This window comes from Falco cherrug, chromosome 1 (assembly GCF_023634085.1).
Source record: "Falco cherrug isolate bFalChe1 chromosome 1, bFalChe1.pri, whole genome shotgun sequence".
In the NCBI taxonomy this organism is placed as follows: domain Eukaryota; kingdom Metazoa; phylum Chordata; class Aves; order Falconiformes; family Falconidae; genus Falco; species Falco cherrug.
The window spans coordinates 127,582,395-127,596,819 of NC_073697.1; the positions used below are offsets into that span (position 1 = coordinate 127,582,395).

The following is a 14,425-nucleotide window of genomic DNA, read 5'->3' on the forward strand; positions in this document are numbered from 1 at the left end:
ATATTTGAGTCTAGCTGTCGTCTTGTGTCATGGTCACGTTGAGAATGGGGAGGGCAGTACTGTTAGGATGAATGATTTTATTTTTATTCCTTTTGGTGTCGTCTTTAAGAGTTGTCATGAAGAAATGCAGTTCATCTGGTCAGGAGGAAGCTGTGGGTGCCATGGTGCAGTGTAATGAGCTGCCAGCAAGGCCAGGCTCTACTGAAGGAGCAGTGGATGTGCCTGTACCTCAAGCAAACACATTCCCAAAGGACTTGGACCACAGGGATGTGGCCATGTCTTTAAACAGCTGCACAGACAAGCAAGACACGATTAGAGAATCTGATGCCAGCTTGGAGGAGCTGCAGCCTTCCTCAGAGCCTGAGTCTACCCCATTTGTCCCTTTTTCTGGAGATGGACAGCATCTGGGGGACTCTTCTGTAGCTGCACCATCTTTTGGGTTAGATATGCCATCTTCAAAGCTGCCAACAATTTTTTCCAGCCCTGGAGGCCCTTCTAAGCCAAAGAAGTCTAAGAACAGCCAAGAACTGCAAAAGGAGCAAGAACAGGTAAGGGAAAAATTGTTTGCAATGAAGACTTTTTTTTTTTTTTTATCATGCCTTGACTGATGCTGAGCTCCTACAAGGAGAAGGATATTTCCATATTTAAGACTTTTTTTTTTCCCCCATAATATAGGGTTGGGTGCCTTGGTGACATACAGTACTGCCAAGAGTTCAGTTATGAAGTACTGCGTTTTGAACAGTTTACTATAGGAAATATGAAGGACGGGAATCAGAGAATTTGCTGTCCAGAGGCGAGCAAAGCTTTGAATCTCGGTATCCTTGATGAATGGTGCTAGTGGAGGCAACACAACTGCATTGAAAGCACAGTCCAGAAGAGCCTCAACCTCTGTGCCTCAAATTCCATGCAACTTTCATTATTAACAGATGGCTGTTTTGTCACCTAAGCCCTGGGTACTTGTCCTTCTCCTAAAAAATTGCTGTCTGCTGTGTAGTTTTGCTAAAGATGAGCAGAGTTTGGTCAGACGTGTTTTATAATACTCTGAAGGTGTTTACTGCTTCTTGTGACTGACTTCTCTCCCAGATCAAACAGAAGGTATAAGCTTGGTAGAGCTTTACATATGGAAAGGGATAACTTTGCTAGCTTATTGTAGGATTGTCATAGGAGCAGAAGCAGTCTTAATAGGTTTGTTGCAACTTGATCTTATGGCTTCCAAGATCTGAGAAAGACTGTCAGAATTTTTAACTCTTAGGTTGTAAGGTGTGCTCGGATTTCTCATCTTAGCCTTTCTGTGGAATGTGGAACTCCATAGTAGAGCTATTGTAAAAGCAGTGTCCCATGCTAGTGGTAGTTGACATCTGCTTCCTCAGAGTTCCTTCTGCCTGTGCTCACTCTGATTTACAGTTTAACTCTTTTGGTGGCATGGGTGGTAGAATGTATGGGGTATAGATCAAGGAAAGCAGTTTTTCAGCTACAGTTGCATCTTCCTTGCCAAGAGTTTGATACTTGAAAAAAAAACAACCAACCACCCCAAAACAAAACAGGTCTGGACCTCTTCCTTTCAGTATAGTCCCATCCCTTCTGAGTCTTAATTTTCTTAGTATTGCAGATGAAGCAGAAACCATCCATTTTCTTCTGTTATTTCTGCTTGCATATAGAAATATTTTCTGTCTTGCTCTTAAAATATCCTGCTTCTTAAAGAAAGTCTACCTCTCTCTAACCCTTTTCCCAGAAAGACAAATTGAACATCTGTCATGATTGTTGACGTTTCTGAAGTCAGACTGTATTGGTTAAAATTAAAAATGCTTTAGCCCGTGTAGAGATACCAGAACTGATGGCTCAAGAATGCTGTGACACCATCATAAGATGGCCTGTGAATGATGGTAAATATACTTTGTGTATGGAAAGAAAAGATCAGAGCTCCCCTTCATTGCTTCCCACTCTTTAGTACCTCCTGAAGTTGGGGTTTTGTGTTTATCACTGGTTCTGATCTAGCTGTGTAGTAGAAAGAAAGGATGCCTGATGAGATTTAAAGGGAGCTCAGTTCAGGAGGAATTTAGCAAGACTATGTGTATGCTCCCACATTGATGTAGAGGTTCTGTCTTGGTCGACTTCTTTGTGGTTGCAGTCCATTCTTGATGAGTTTCTGAATTGTTTAGGAGCAGAAGCCAGACCCTGGAAGGACTCTGGAGCAGTTGCAAACATAGCAGAAAGAGACTGTGCCAACCTAGTGGTGAATATTTTGTTATATTATAAACATGTTTGGGTCCATGTAATCAGTGTTGTTTAACCTTTTGGAACAGACCCTGAGCATGGAGAACTAAACAGTAAGCTTGGTGATTTGTCCAGCCTAACATGTTGCATCAATCACACTCTCACCTATGAGGATTTTGAATAGGAGGAGTTTCAATTTGGTTTGAAAAAGAAGGAAGGAAGCAAGTGTGAGGGCTTGTGGTGGTATTCTTCACCAGTCCTGTTTGCACTTCTCCGTGTGCTGGCTGGAGAGACAGAACTGGTTTTATCATTTTATTGGCTACAGCTTAATGTGAAGCTGTGCTGTTGGGCACAGAGCTGAGCAGTGGTGGTCTGGGGACTCTCATGGTGCGGCATCTTTCTCAGAACTGCAGTCCAGTTCAAACCACTCAGAGGCACTTCTGGAGCCAGCCTCCCTTCCAGTTTGAGAGCAGCTTTGGAAGCAGCTGCAGATTTCGTTGGGGGGGGGTCAGCCCTTGTGTTAAACAGCATGTGATTTTGACGGCTGCTTTCAAGCCCTTTGATCTCTGGTGCTTTTGCTGCTGATTGATTACATTTTGTTCCCTCCTCCATTCCTGCCATCCTCCGCTTTCCTTGCTCTCAGCAGCAACAGCAGAGCAGGGCTAGCCACATGGCATCTGCTTTTTGTCCCTTTTCAGTCCTGAGGAAAAAACCCAAAACAAAACAAATTATTTTTAAACATCAAAGGTCCATTTTTGTAAAAGAATCTTCCCATTAATGCTTTGCCTGTGTGTGGTTTTTGAAGCTGAAGAGAGGCTGGATAAAATCTGTGCCGGCGTCCCTTCGTTTCTTGGGCTAAAGATGGCTTACAGACAGCTGCATGCTGACTTTGATGTCAGAACATTAATTATTAGAAGGTAACTTTACACCAGATTCCCCATGAGATTAGAGCTCCCTGAGGTGGTGGGGAGGAGGTGGGTCTCCAGGCAGAGCTCGCTGCTTGGAAAGCACCATAGCCACTACTTCACTTAAAATGAAATAAAAGTTTTCCTCAGCTTACCTGCATGTTGAGGTCTGGGGTGTTGACCACGGAGTGAACTGCATTCTTCCTGACACCTGGCTTTATCACATAGACTGCAGTTACGTAGCTGCCTAGTAGACACTGCTGTGAATAGATGGCTTCAGCCTGGTGGTGAAAAGTGCCTAACATCTCAGCTTTGGTAGCAGAAGTAGCGACTTTGAAGAATGAAGGGGACAAACCATAGTGCAGCATCTGAAAGGTATCGCTGACAGAAATATGACAGCAAAATGCACAGCTTGCTTTCCTTCAGACTTAGGTAATGGGAGGTAGAAACTGCCATATGGTGGCCATTTATTATTACAGGAGATAGTTACCTTTTGTCACAATTGCAGAAAATACTAGACGTGTGGCGCTCTGGGAAGCGAGTTGGTATACCTGGTAGCCTCCTTTTGGTAAATTGCCGTGGAAGGGTAGTGTTTGCATTCTGTCTGTGCTTTGGGATTGTTGGTGACACAATAGGCTATATTGAGAGTACTCCGATTGAGAGATGCCTGATTGGAATGTCTAAGTGAGCAAATGGTAATGGATGAAGAAAGAGGAACAGGATGATTGCTGGTCTCTGGGGGAAGAGAGAATTGGTAGAGCAACCAGAATGGATACTTCTTTCTCTCTGAAGGGTGTTTCTTATGCCTGTAAGGAGGCAAGATGTATGGTTGATTCCATGGGGTTTTAAACACATGGCAGCAGAGATATTATGATATTGTTATGATGTGGCAGTCTTTGCATCCTCAGAGGCAAAATGCTGGATGTCTTTTGGTTGCTAAACAGTGCATAGTAGACACCTTGTGCTGCCCTTCTCTTATATCAGACCTTGTTGTGCAATTCAGGAATTGAGTTGCAGAGACTCTGAAAAACAAGTCTAAACCACCTGAATTATGTTTCACAAAAGCTTGCTCATTACGGCTCTCTCCAGAGTTCTCACTCTGTTGGTGGGAGTTAGTTGAAAATGTAATATTACAGAATTCTTATTCTAATTGTGTATTTTTGCAGTCTTGTTAGACATACATACATCTGCTCCTTCTTCTGTGTGGAAAAGTGTGTTTCTTCCTGTTAAGTAGTAGCTAAGTAATGTGTCTTAGTTTGGAAGTTAAAATACTCAGCATTCAGTGTCAGTTGGGGAAACAGGTAAAATTATAGATTCAGGAGCTAAAAGGTAGCTGTGTGTCTGTAGGGGGCCAGTACAGGTATGCTGCAGAGAATTAAATGGGAACATCTTGACTGGATGTAAGTTGGAGGTCAAGAATAAGGCATTTATGTCTGGGAAGTAGTGAATTTTGTATTGCATCATGTAGGTGGCTCTGGTAGGCTGGGGAACAGCTTTAGAGGGGAAGTTCCTGACTGCCCATTTGCAGTACTTTGTTGGTAATGGAGACCCATTTTTTTGAATGAAGATGTCAGGAAAGCAATGCTTGAACAACAGTTCTAACGTACAACAGTCTGGAGCAGAGAGGTGAAAACTAAGGACTGGAATATATGTCTGCTTTCTGCTGTCTCATGATTTCTGACGTCTTGGCTGAAGTATTTTGCTACTAGCACAGTTTGGGCAGTGACGGTTGCTTTCCCTGTGCAATCCAGCTACTGTTAGGATTAGCTGAAGTGCTTGCTTGAGCCAATACAAAACATTGAGTTTAGGATTTGCTAATGCAGACATTGGAATTCTCTCCATTGTATCCCAGCACCCTTTACAACGTGCCATAGGGTATGCCTGCTCATTCTTCTTGGTTTTGGGTGTTGGATTTTTTTTTTTTGGAAGAAGTCTATATTCAGTATGTGTGTGTTTAGAATGAAATGAAATGCAATCCTGTTCAAGGAAATGGAAGTATACCTGGTTATTGGGAGGCCTGATTAATTCTCCTGTAGTCTCTGACATCAGTCTGACCTTATCAGTCCAGCTGCGGGCACCAGTTTGGACCACTGTGCAACAGACCCTTTCCCAGAGGGTGGCTCTGCACACTCAGGATCACTCCTGCAGTGCTAGGCATTCCTCCCCCTGTGCCCCAGGAAAGCTGCAATCAGGCTCCTTCACCCGCTAGTTAGAGCTGACCCTGCTCAACTTTCTAAAAGTAGCCAAGGGTCCCACCCACACAACCTCGCTCTTTTAATTTCCCAAATTACCCTTTAGTGCCCACAAGCAGAGTGAACATTGCCTTGTAATTTGTGTTGTCGCTTTTGACAATTGAGGCAGACTGCTGTTCCCAAGGGGCCTGTGCCTGGGGGAAGGGAGAAGGGATGGAACAGATGAAGGGGAGGACATCTGGGCATTAATTAGGATCAGAAAGAGTATATGAGGGAATAAGGGGAGAAGAAATGGGCATCAGGTTTGTTCACAGAGCCTAGAGCTGTGTTAGGCTGACAGCAGACTAAAGGAATACTGCATTATCAAAGTTTCTGTTCTCATGGGGCTCTTCAGCCATGGACTGCTTCCCCCCACCCCTGGCATCTCCTGTAGCCTGCAGTACACAGTTCTGTTGTTTTCAGGCTTTGTGCGTTTAAACATTTCTGTGAGTTAAGAAGTTTGAATTGTTCAAGAGCCAATAGGTGTAACTGCCTCTTGTGCATTTGACTCTAGTGGCGGTTTATATTCACATACTGATACAGCTGCTGCTTTTGATGTGAGGGAAGATAGCCAGTATCTAACTTTTTCTAAATTGGGAGGGATACATAATGTCATCCTCCCTTCAGACACAGCAAATGCTGTTTGTCTAATAGGCTGGGGGGGTTGGGGGTTTTGGTGTTGGTTTGTTAGGTTTTGGTTTTTTGTTTTTTAATAACTGCAACCAGAGTTGTGGACCAGGACACAATTGTGCTGGAAGGTTTGCCATCATGAGACCCAGCTCCCAGTTTTGGGCTCTGGAGGCAGGGGGAGCAGAGCGGCCAGGCTGCCTGTGCCCAGCTGTGCAGGTGAGAGGAGTGTGTTGGCTGTTTGAGGTCTATGTGCTGCTTGAACGGCCTATCCTCAGCATCTGGGGTGGAGGGAAAGTTGCAAATAAATGTATTAAGTACCTTTATAGCAGCTAAAAGGCATACAGTGAACTGCTTCCCTCACTTCTGTCTGCTTTGCCTGCAACAAAGGCTGATTTCAGTGCTCCGTACTTTGTGAGTGCAAAACAAGAGTTTTTCACTAAGGGAGCTTTCTGCACACCAGAAGCCAGGTTAAAAATTTGAAATGCATACAATGAAACCCTGCAGTGGCTCAGTTCAGAGAACTCAACAGGTCAGAAACTACCATACCAAAACAGGATTGCTCTCTAGAGTAAGAAGAAATGGAGAGAGCCCTGGTTGGGAACTAGTGCCGTTTGTTCTGTGACAAGCAAATGTGGAGCAAAGAGAACAGAAGATATGATATGAGCCAGGAGTGCGTGGCAGCTGAAGAACTTAAAGGGCAGTTTATAGTCTGTAGTATGAAGAGCAGCACCTGTGTAAGTTGTATGCTGCCTGTGGAATGGTAAGGAAGTGGTTACATACCTAGAGAGGTTTGGAGCAGAGCAGAGAGAGGTAGGTTGTGGTCTTGGGATAGGAGTAATTTCTGAGTACTTGTAACAAGCTCGTAACAGCTATGTTACTAGCTATGAAATATGGCTCATCTGCAAAGTATCATTGAATTGTAAGTGACGAGATTCCACAGGCACTGCCTGGAAAGGAGTTCTCTCTCCTTAAGTTAGATAACTGCTGAGGTTATCATCCGGGGCTTCCTATACGGCTATATGGACAGTGGAGAGCAGCTCATCCGACAATGTGGATTCCTACTGCTTGTTGGGAGGAATTGTGTCCCAAGCTTTTTCAGCTTAAAAGAATGACAACACTGACAACCTCTATATCATTACTCTGATCTTAGTGACATGAATTTCACACTAGTGATTGCATTCCAGTTTGCAGATACTGTCCTTTTACTTTTTTCAGGAACCTTATAGCATAAGCAAAGCAATGCATGTAAAATTAACCAAAGCTTATTTTTATGCCAAAGCTTGTAGAACGAGAACCACTTGTATGTCACCTAGACCTGCTAGAACCGCTTCCTGCTGACCCAGAAGAGCTTCCTGATGAGTTTTTTGAAGTCACAGTGGATGATGTACGGAAACGTTTGGCACAGCTGCAGAATGAGAGGCAAGTTCCCTTTTTGCTGGCAGCTGAGATTGCTCCCTATCCTTTTGTGGAGCATAGTGACACTATGCACTAGCTGGCTGTGATCTCTGGATTGTAGATATGTTACTGGGTGTGGAATTAATGATTGGCACTGGAAATCTCTACCCTTTGTACCATTTGAGTTCAGGGGCTATATCCTGTTTCTGTGACAGAACCTATGTTTTTGCGTGAGTGGGTTGAGCATTTGTGCATGGGATAATGGTTTCATTTGGACGTTGAAAATTTCATCACGAAGTGTCTGTGATGCCTGTGTGGTGGTAAGTTTATCTGAGACCCTCAAGCTAGTCAGAGGTGGGCTCTCACTGAAAAAGGATTAAGAGAAAGTTTCCTTCCCACGTTCTGCATTTCAGGGAGTTATTCAAAACCACTTAACACCCCACCTCTTTCTCTTTCTTTCCTTGTCCTCTCTTCTGAAAGAGAAGCCACAGCCTTTGTGTTAGATCTGCTCTTATTTGCTAGAGGCCCAAAGTAAGCAGTGAGCTCTTGCTACCTGTTTTGATCTGATTTCATGTTAACTATTAGGAATTGAATGGATGCAATTTGTAACTTGTGATGGACAAATATATGAATGCAATTTGCCAGCTTCATAAGAGTAACTCCCACTGACTTCAATAGTATCCAGTAGCATTTTCAGCCAGTAGGAAACACCTTATATTTTAAGTAACAGAATTAACCTTCTATTAGACCTCATCAGAAAAGGCCAACTTGGAGATATTTTCCGAATGGAAATAAAGCAAAATCCAGCTTAGCCACAAATCAAGACATGATTTCATTGGAACACACACAAAGAGGGGAAGAAGTATAGGAAGCTGGAGTAACTATGCGTCTCACTGTTCAAGTAGCTTGCTGTCAAATTAATGTTTCTACTGTACTCTTATGCCAGTTCTGAACTAAAAATTCAGGTAGCCTCCCTATCACGGCAGCGTTTTGCTGTCTTGTATGTTCCTTGAAACTATCATGAAATTAAATTCCTTTAAGTGGATCGTAACGTTTCTTTAAACATTACAAGCATTCTTGGAGACTGTGGAACAGCCTACTTTACACTGTAACCAAGCCAGAGTTGAACCATTTACTTAGAGCTGATTTTTTTTTTTTTTTTTTCCCCCACAGGCCACTGAAATCCACATGAGTACACAGATTGGCCTGAAAATTGCTCTGCTGCTTGTGGGTCTGGAGTATTTAGTGGTACAAATGTAGGATCATTTGGTTGGGGGTTACTGGAATACAGCCCCCTCACAAGAAGACCTAATTTCCAAATTTGCTGATGCTTGTTATCCTTTTTCCCCTCACAGCCAGGGATAAAAATAAAGGCAAGTTTCACTTGAAACTGATACCAGTTGGCTTCTGATCTCAGCTGGTGAATCTTACCAAAAACTAGCTGCATACAATGCAATATTTTAGATGCAATTAAAATTTAATTCTGACTTCATGAAGAGCTGAGAATTGGTATCAATCAGCAGTTGGTACACAAAGAAGGAATGGAGCGGGTTAGTTTTGTGTGTTTGCTTTTCAGAATGAATTGGCACTTCCACAGCATCTTGGAATGTGATGTAACCAGCTGACAGTTCTGGGTACAGTTGGTGAATAAGCCTGTAGTGGTTTCATTCACCAGCTGCTCCTGAGACACCTTGATGATTCTTAAAAATAGAAAGAGATCCTTCAAAGTATAAGCATAAGAGATTAACTTGCAAATAGTTGTGCAGAATTACATGATCAAATTTTTCACCAGAAATCTAGCCTGGTACGTCTGTTATTCAAAATTAAGTGCAAACAAGGAAAAGGGACTAAAGCTGAACATGGGCTCTTTTGGATCTAAGCTTATTTGTTTACTTGCAGAAAAACATATATGTAACTTTTCTTGAATTTTTCATCATAAATGCAGGTAGATTATTTTTTATTTTGCATCCACTACTCATTTTAAAACACCAGTCTACAGTGCCTGTTCTTGAATGATCTGAAACATATAATTTTTGTTTTGTTTCCCTGTTGCTAATTAATACCCATTAATTTCTTGTGGCAGCATTGTTTTTCAGCTTCAGTAACTCTTCTCTCTCTCTGGAGTAATCATGTCCAACTTTAATATCTGTTTTATTGGATTAATAAGTCCATCTCTTCTTGAGTAGTCTAAACAAACATCCCCCTGCTCTTCTTAGTATCTTTTCTAGCATCTGCTATAGTGAGTTTATTTTTAAACTTGTACAAGAAGAGTAATTTTATACAGTATTATTACTGATACTCAATAGTTCCGTATATGAGATTTTGGCGTAGGAACCACAGGAGGTAGGGAAAATGCTGTGATGGATACTTTGAACAATTGAACATTTCCCATCAGCCCCTCTTGGACCTTTTGTTTTCTTAATAAAATAAAAACTTAAAATTACAGAAGTGACAGCTTGTCTTCTTCCTGTGTATCTAGGAAACGCCTGGAAGAAGCTTCACTAATGACAAAATCTTTGAGGGAGGCTCAGCTGAAGGAAAAAATAGAGCGTTACTCAAAGGTAACCTTTGTTCTTTTTCCAGTCCTTCTGGCTAGCCCAGACTCGGGGGTTGAGTAACTTCGGGAATCAGTTGTGGTCCACAGGGTCTTGAGCTACGGAAGACTTAGCAAATTCCTGTCCCTGTTAATTGTTTGTGGGACTTGCATAACAGCTGTACCATGTAAAATCAGCTGTCCTGTAATGATATGGTTGAGTAGCAGGCAATATGGTTCCTCCTGTTCTGTTCCAGATGTTTCAAAACCCTTATGTTGTGCACACATTGGTCTGTATGACTGACCTTTCCTATCTGCCTCTCCTCTGTAGACTCGTACATTTTGATAGTATCTCATTACAATTTAAATGATAAGGTGTTACAGTTTGGAGATCTTGCTTTGTAAATATGATTCTAATGCAGTTTTTGTCTTTGGTGACTTGGGGGCAGGGAGCAGGGAAAGTTCCCAGGTTAAGTGCTTTCTGACCAGTGCTGGAAATAGAATGGTATGAGTTGCTTCTGACATATGGCAGAAGGATTGCTGCTGCTGTGGACACTTCAGGGTGCTGATACACTGTCTGTACCTGTCCATGGGTGACTTTCTGCTTTGCTTGTGTATCACTTAGCACAGGGAGCTCCTGCTCTCTCAGTAAGTGCTGCTGCATTGTGCATCAGGCTATTTCTATAAGATCAACTCTCTTACAGCCTTTGAAAGCCAGAGAGCCCGTGTTTTCTGAGGAGCTGCGCAGTAATTGTTAGCCAGTGTGCTATTCTACTCCTGTAGAGTTAATACCTCAAATCTTCCCATTTGAAAAAAACCCACCAAACTTGCTCACAAATCCTGAGCCAAGGACAGGTGTTACAGAACAGTCATAAACAATTGACCTAATGTACTTTGCCTTTGACTTAGGTGGTGTTGAGAGTCCATTTTCCAGACCGTCATGTTCTACAGGGGTTCTTCTGTCCTACTGAAACTGGTAAGAGCATCCTCCGCCTCAGTCTGCTTAGCTGCAGCTGACCTCTCTCATCATCAGTTAGTTGCATGACAGAAAAGAGGGCTCTGGACAGATCTTTCTTTTGTCCAAGGAAGTAACACTGCTCTGAAAAAGCAGCAGTAGCTAGTTACACTGTCTTTGTAGGGCCCCTGAATGGGACGAGTAAAGAATCTGGGGTAATTAACTTAGTTAAGGGGAGTTTATTTCCAGGACTACTTGACAGAAACTGGCAGGCTCCTTGATGGCAAAATAATTGTACTCAGGAAACTGTCCCATTAGATATCCTATTGTTTGTGTCCAAATGGCATGTTACTGAGACAAATTTGAACACTTCTATGTTAATGCTTAAAAAGGCTTGGGGAAAACCCCCCACCCCCACCCTCCCCAATCCAAAACAAAACCAGGAAGAAGGAAAAGAAGCTTTACCTACTGTAATAACAGGGGACGAACCTTTCTGCCTTTGTCAGTCCACAAAAGGCGGTCAGACCATGTGCCAAGTAGCCCTTACTCTTGTTAATGGAGATCCTGTTACTCTCGGCTGCCTGTGATGGTTACCCACACAAGTTTTTTGATACTTTTGTATGGAACAAGAACTAATAACTGGTTACCAGATCTCACCTGGCTGGTCTCTGCAAATCTTGCAGCTGCTATTGGATTTCCTAGAAAGAACTTCACTGGCATCCTTAGATGTTGCTAAGGGACCACCAGCATGTCTAAGTGGTTTTTGTTTGTTTGGGTTTTCTTCAGGATATTTGTAATAGTAACAGTGTTCTTTTGAGGAAAAGACAGCCTACAGACATTGTAGAGAGCAGTTCTGCTGTTACAAGTTAGCCTTTTCCCTGTTGTCTGGAGAAACAAATGTAATTCAGCAAACCTTTCTCCCTTTTTTCATAGTTGGCATCTTGAGAGACTTTGTAAGAAGCCACCTTGCAGATACAGACCTGCCGTTTTACTTGTGTGAGTGTGCTGTTGGTAATATTTGGCCTTACTTTACAAAGCTGATTCCTAGCTGTGGTGCATATGGGATCTTGTGATGCCACGAGGTATGTATGACCTGGGGAGGAATTCCTTCCCTAAATACAGCCTCGGAGCACAGAGAAGGTGTAACCTGCTCGTTCAGCCACATTATGTTTCTACCTAATAAGAAGCCTGTGTGTGGGCACTGTGAATGTGTCACTCCTTTAAAGAGCAGTAATCCCTCACATACCTGCTGTATTTATTGTTTTGGTTGCTGGGTGGTCCTGTTTTGTAACTTGTTTTTTAACTTCAGTTATTGCACCTCCCAGAATCATCTTGAACGATGAAAGTTTGACGCTCTTTGAGGTAAGGACTCATATGTGCTCTGTGATTCTGACTTGCTGCTCCCCTTCACCTTCTTAAATGAAGCTGTGTAATGTTGTGATCCCTGTAGGCTTCTGCTTAGCCAAGACTAATGGAACCAGGTGTTTTGGAGCACAAGCTCTTCACCAGAAGAGGTCCACCTTGTGCAACAATATGCACTGGCATATTGTGGCAGGGTTGGGGGGTTCACATTGTTTCATGCATGCACTCAGTGCCTTACAAAATCTGAACTGTATTTCACCTTGAAACATTATTACAGGTGCTGAACTAATGTGAGTTTATTACATGTCTAGTTGGACTAGTATAGTAAGAGATGTGAGACTGGGTTTGGACAAGTAACTGCTTTCAAGTTCTACAGCAGGAGCTAGAGGCCATATTAGACAAAAATCTGACCTTTTTGATAATCACTATATGAGAATTTATTTTAAGCCAGCTTGTGCATTGAGGAGTATGTACTCCTTATGTGTAACTTTTCTCAAAGGCTGAAATTTAGTTTCAGATCTGGATTCCTGGATTCCTGGAGATTTTTTACAAATGTCAGATAAGGTGGTCTTGAAGTCTCTGGCCAGAGGCTCTTGGCTGTGTAAATCACACACGTGTTAAGAGACTGATTGAGTGATTTTGCCAGTGTCTTTGCCCCAGACTCACCCTCTTCAAAATGTGCTGTTATTCAGAACTTCATGGATGTTTTTGGAATGATGCACTGAAATCATTTGAAGGGTAAAGGGTCAAGCAGACTGTAGTGAGAGTTTTTGCTTGATGCCCTCAAGGGAGCAGAAGGGCTGCGGCAGGGAGAGGGATAGAGAAAGGGACTTTTCAGGCAGCACAGTGAATTAGGTAGGGATTAGCATGCCTCTGAAGTTGTTTGTAATGGAGCTTTCCAAATTCCACAACTTCCTGATCAGGCCATGTGGAAGAGATTCACGTGCAGCTGCTTTTAGACTATTGAATGTTCAGGGAAGCAAAGTGTGGATCTCTGTATTCACAGTGGGAAGTCTTTCCCCTTCCTAATACCCTGCTAAGAATTCTTTGTTGAAATTTGAAGTTTTGGGAGCGGTTTTGTTGATGTTGGAGTTCCTTGTGTTGTCACCATGCCTGTGACAGGTTTAGCTTCCTAGGGAGTCCTGTGCCTCTTGGGGATCATGGCCCTGTTTTATTCTGTGGTTCAGGGGTTGCTGTGCAGTAGCTCTTGGCCTCCACCCAGCTTCACAGCCTGAGGACTGCTCTGTCAGCCTTCCTACTCCCTACTTGACCATGGCCTCTGTTTGCATGTGTGGTGTGTGTGGCTGTGCATCTCCCATTGGCAGGAATGGGACAGTGTATGTGTTGGTAAGACATGATGTCATTGTGGGTGGGGAGAATGATTTTTATTTTCAAAGCCATTTTGTATATTTCAATTAATAATGAAAACACCAGTGGAAAGCACTTTGTGTCTTTAAGCTGGGAGATTTTTGCTGTTTGGGCATGAAGGTTATTCTCCCAGCTTCCTCTGACTGCCATCTCACCCATGTCTGCCATGCAAAACACTGTCTGAAGGCACACACGGTAACCATGCTGGGAAATGCAAGGGACAAATCCTGTCTTTAGATTTCTGAGAAATCCCATGAAGGGGAAACTGGCCATGGTTGCACTGCTAGTGATACATGTGGAAAACATTCAGAGGAACAGCAGATAATAAAAAATGTTCTGTACTTGTTAGCAGTTCTGAGGCAAGGGAAGCAGCCTGTGTGACTAGCACAGACTGGTCTGGCATGGCACGTGCATGCTACTCTCAGCCTTTCTCTGTCTTGGGGGGGGTGTTTGTTTTTCCTCCCGCCCCCCCCCCCCCCTTTTTTTTTCCTCCTAAGCTGTCATGTCTGAGCACATCCCTCACCTAGAGTTCCTTTATACACATTTTCTAACATGCTTTTTGAAAAGCTTTTTTCATCATTCCAAAGCATGGTGTCTCTGTAGCTCTTGCCAACAGAGGTCCCCTGCATAAAATGAGTGGTTTTCTGTCTTCTAAGATTTGGCTGAGATGTGTTCTCATATTTCCTGTCTCAGCCTTCAGACTTGTCCCTACAAAATGTCCTGATTTCTTTAGAGTGTCTCTGTGGGAAGTGATATTCTCCCCCACCCCATATGCCACATCTTCCTCTAGAATCTCATGGACTTCCAAATTTTGGTACTACTTAATTTTTTT

The 14,425-nt window shown here is 42.9% G+C and overlaps 1 protein-coding gene across 2 annotated transcripts in view; it reads left to right on the plus strand.

The window, feature by feature from the left end:
* ASPSCR1 (ASPSCR1 tether for SLC2A4, UBX domain containing) overlaps positions 1 to 14,425 on the plus strand; it is a 48,808-nt gene that overhangs the window by 15,265 nt on the left and 19,118 nt on the right. For both annotated transcript variants that reach the window (XR_008730033.1, XM_055697751.1), the window contains exons 7-12: positions 110 to 548; positions 7,260 to 7,399; positions 9,855 to 9,936; positions 10,818 to 10,884; positions 11,797 to 11,859; positions 12,173 to 12,225. Coding sequence is in view for 1 of the 2 variants with exons in the window: in XM_055697751.1 (XP_055553726.1) it covers positions 110 to 548; positions 7,260 to 7,399; positions 9,855 to 9,936; positions 10,818 to 10,884; positions 11,797 to 11,859; positions 12,173 to 12,225 (844 nt within the window). In the remaining variant the exon portion in view is untranslated. The remainder of the gene's footprint in view (positions 1 to 109; positions 549 to 7,259; positions 7,400 to 9,854; positions 9,937 to 10,817; positions 10,885 to 11,796; positions 11,860 to 12,172; positions 12,226 to 14,425) is intronic.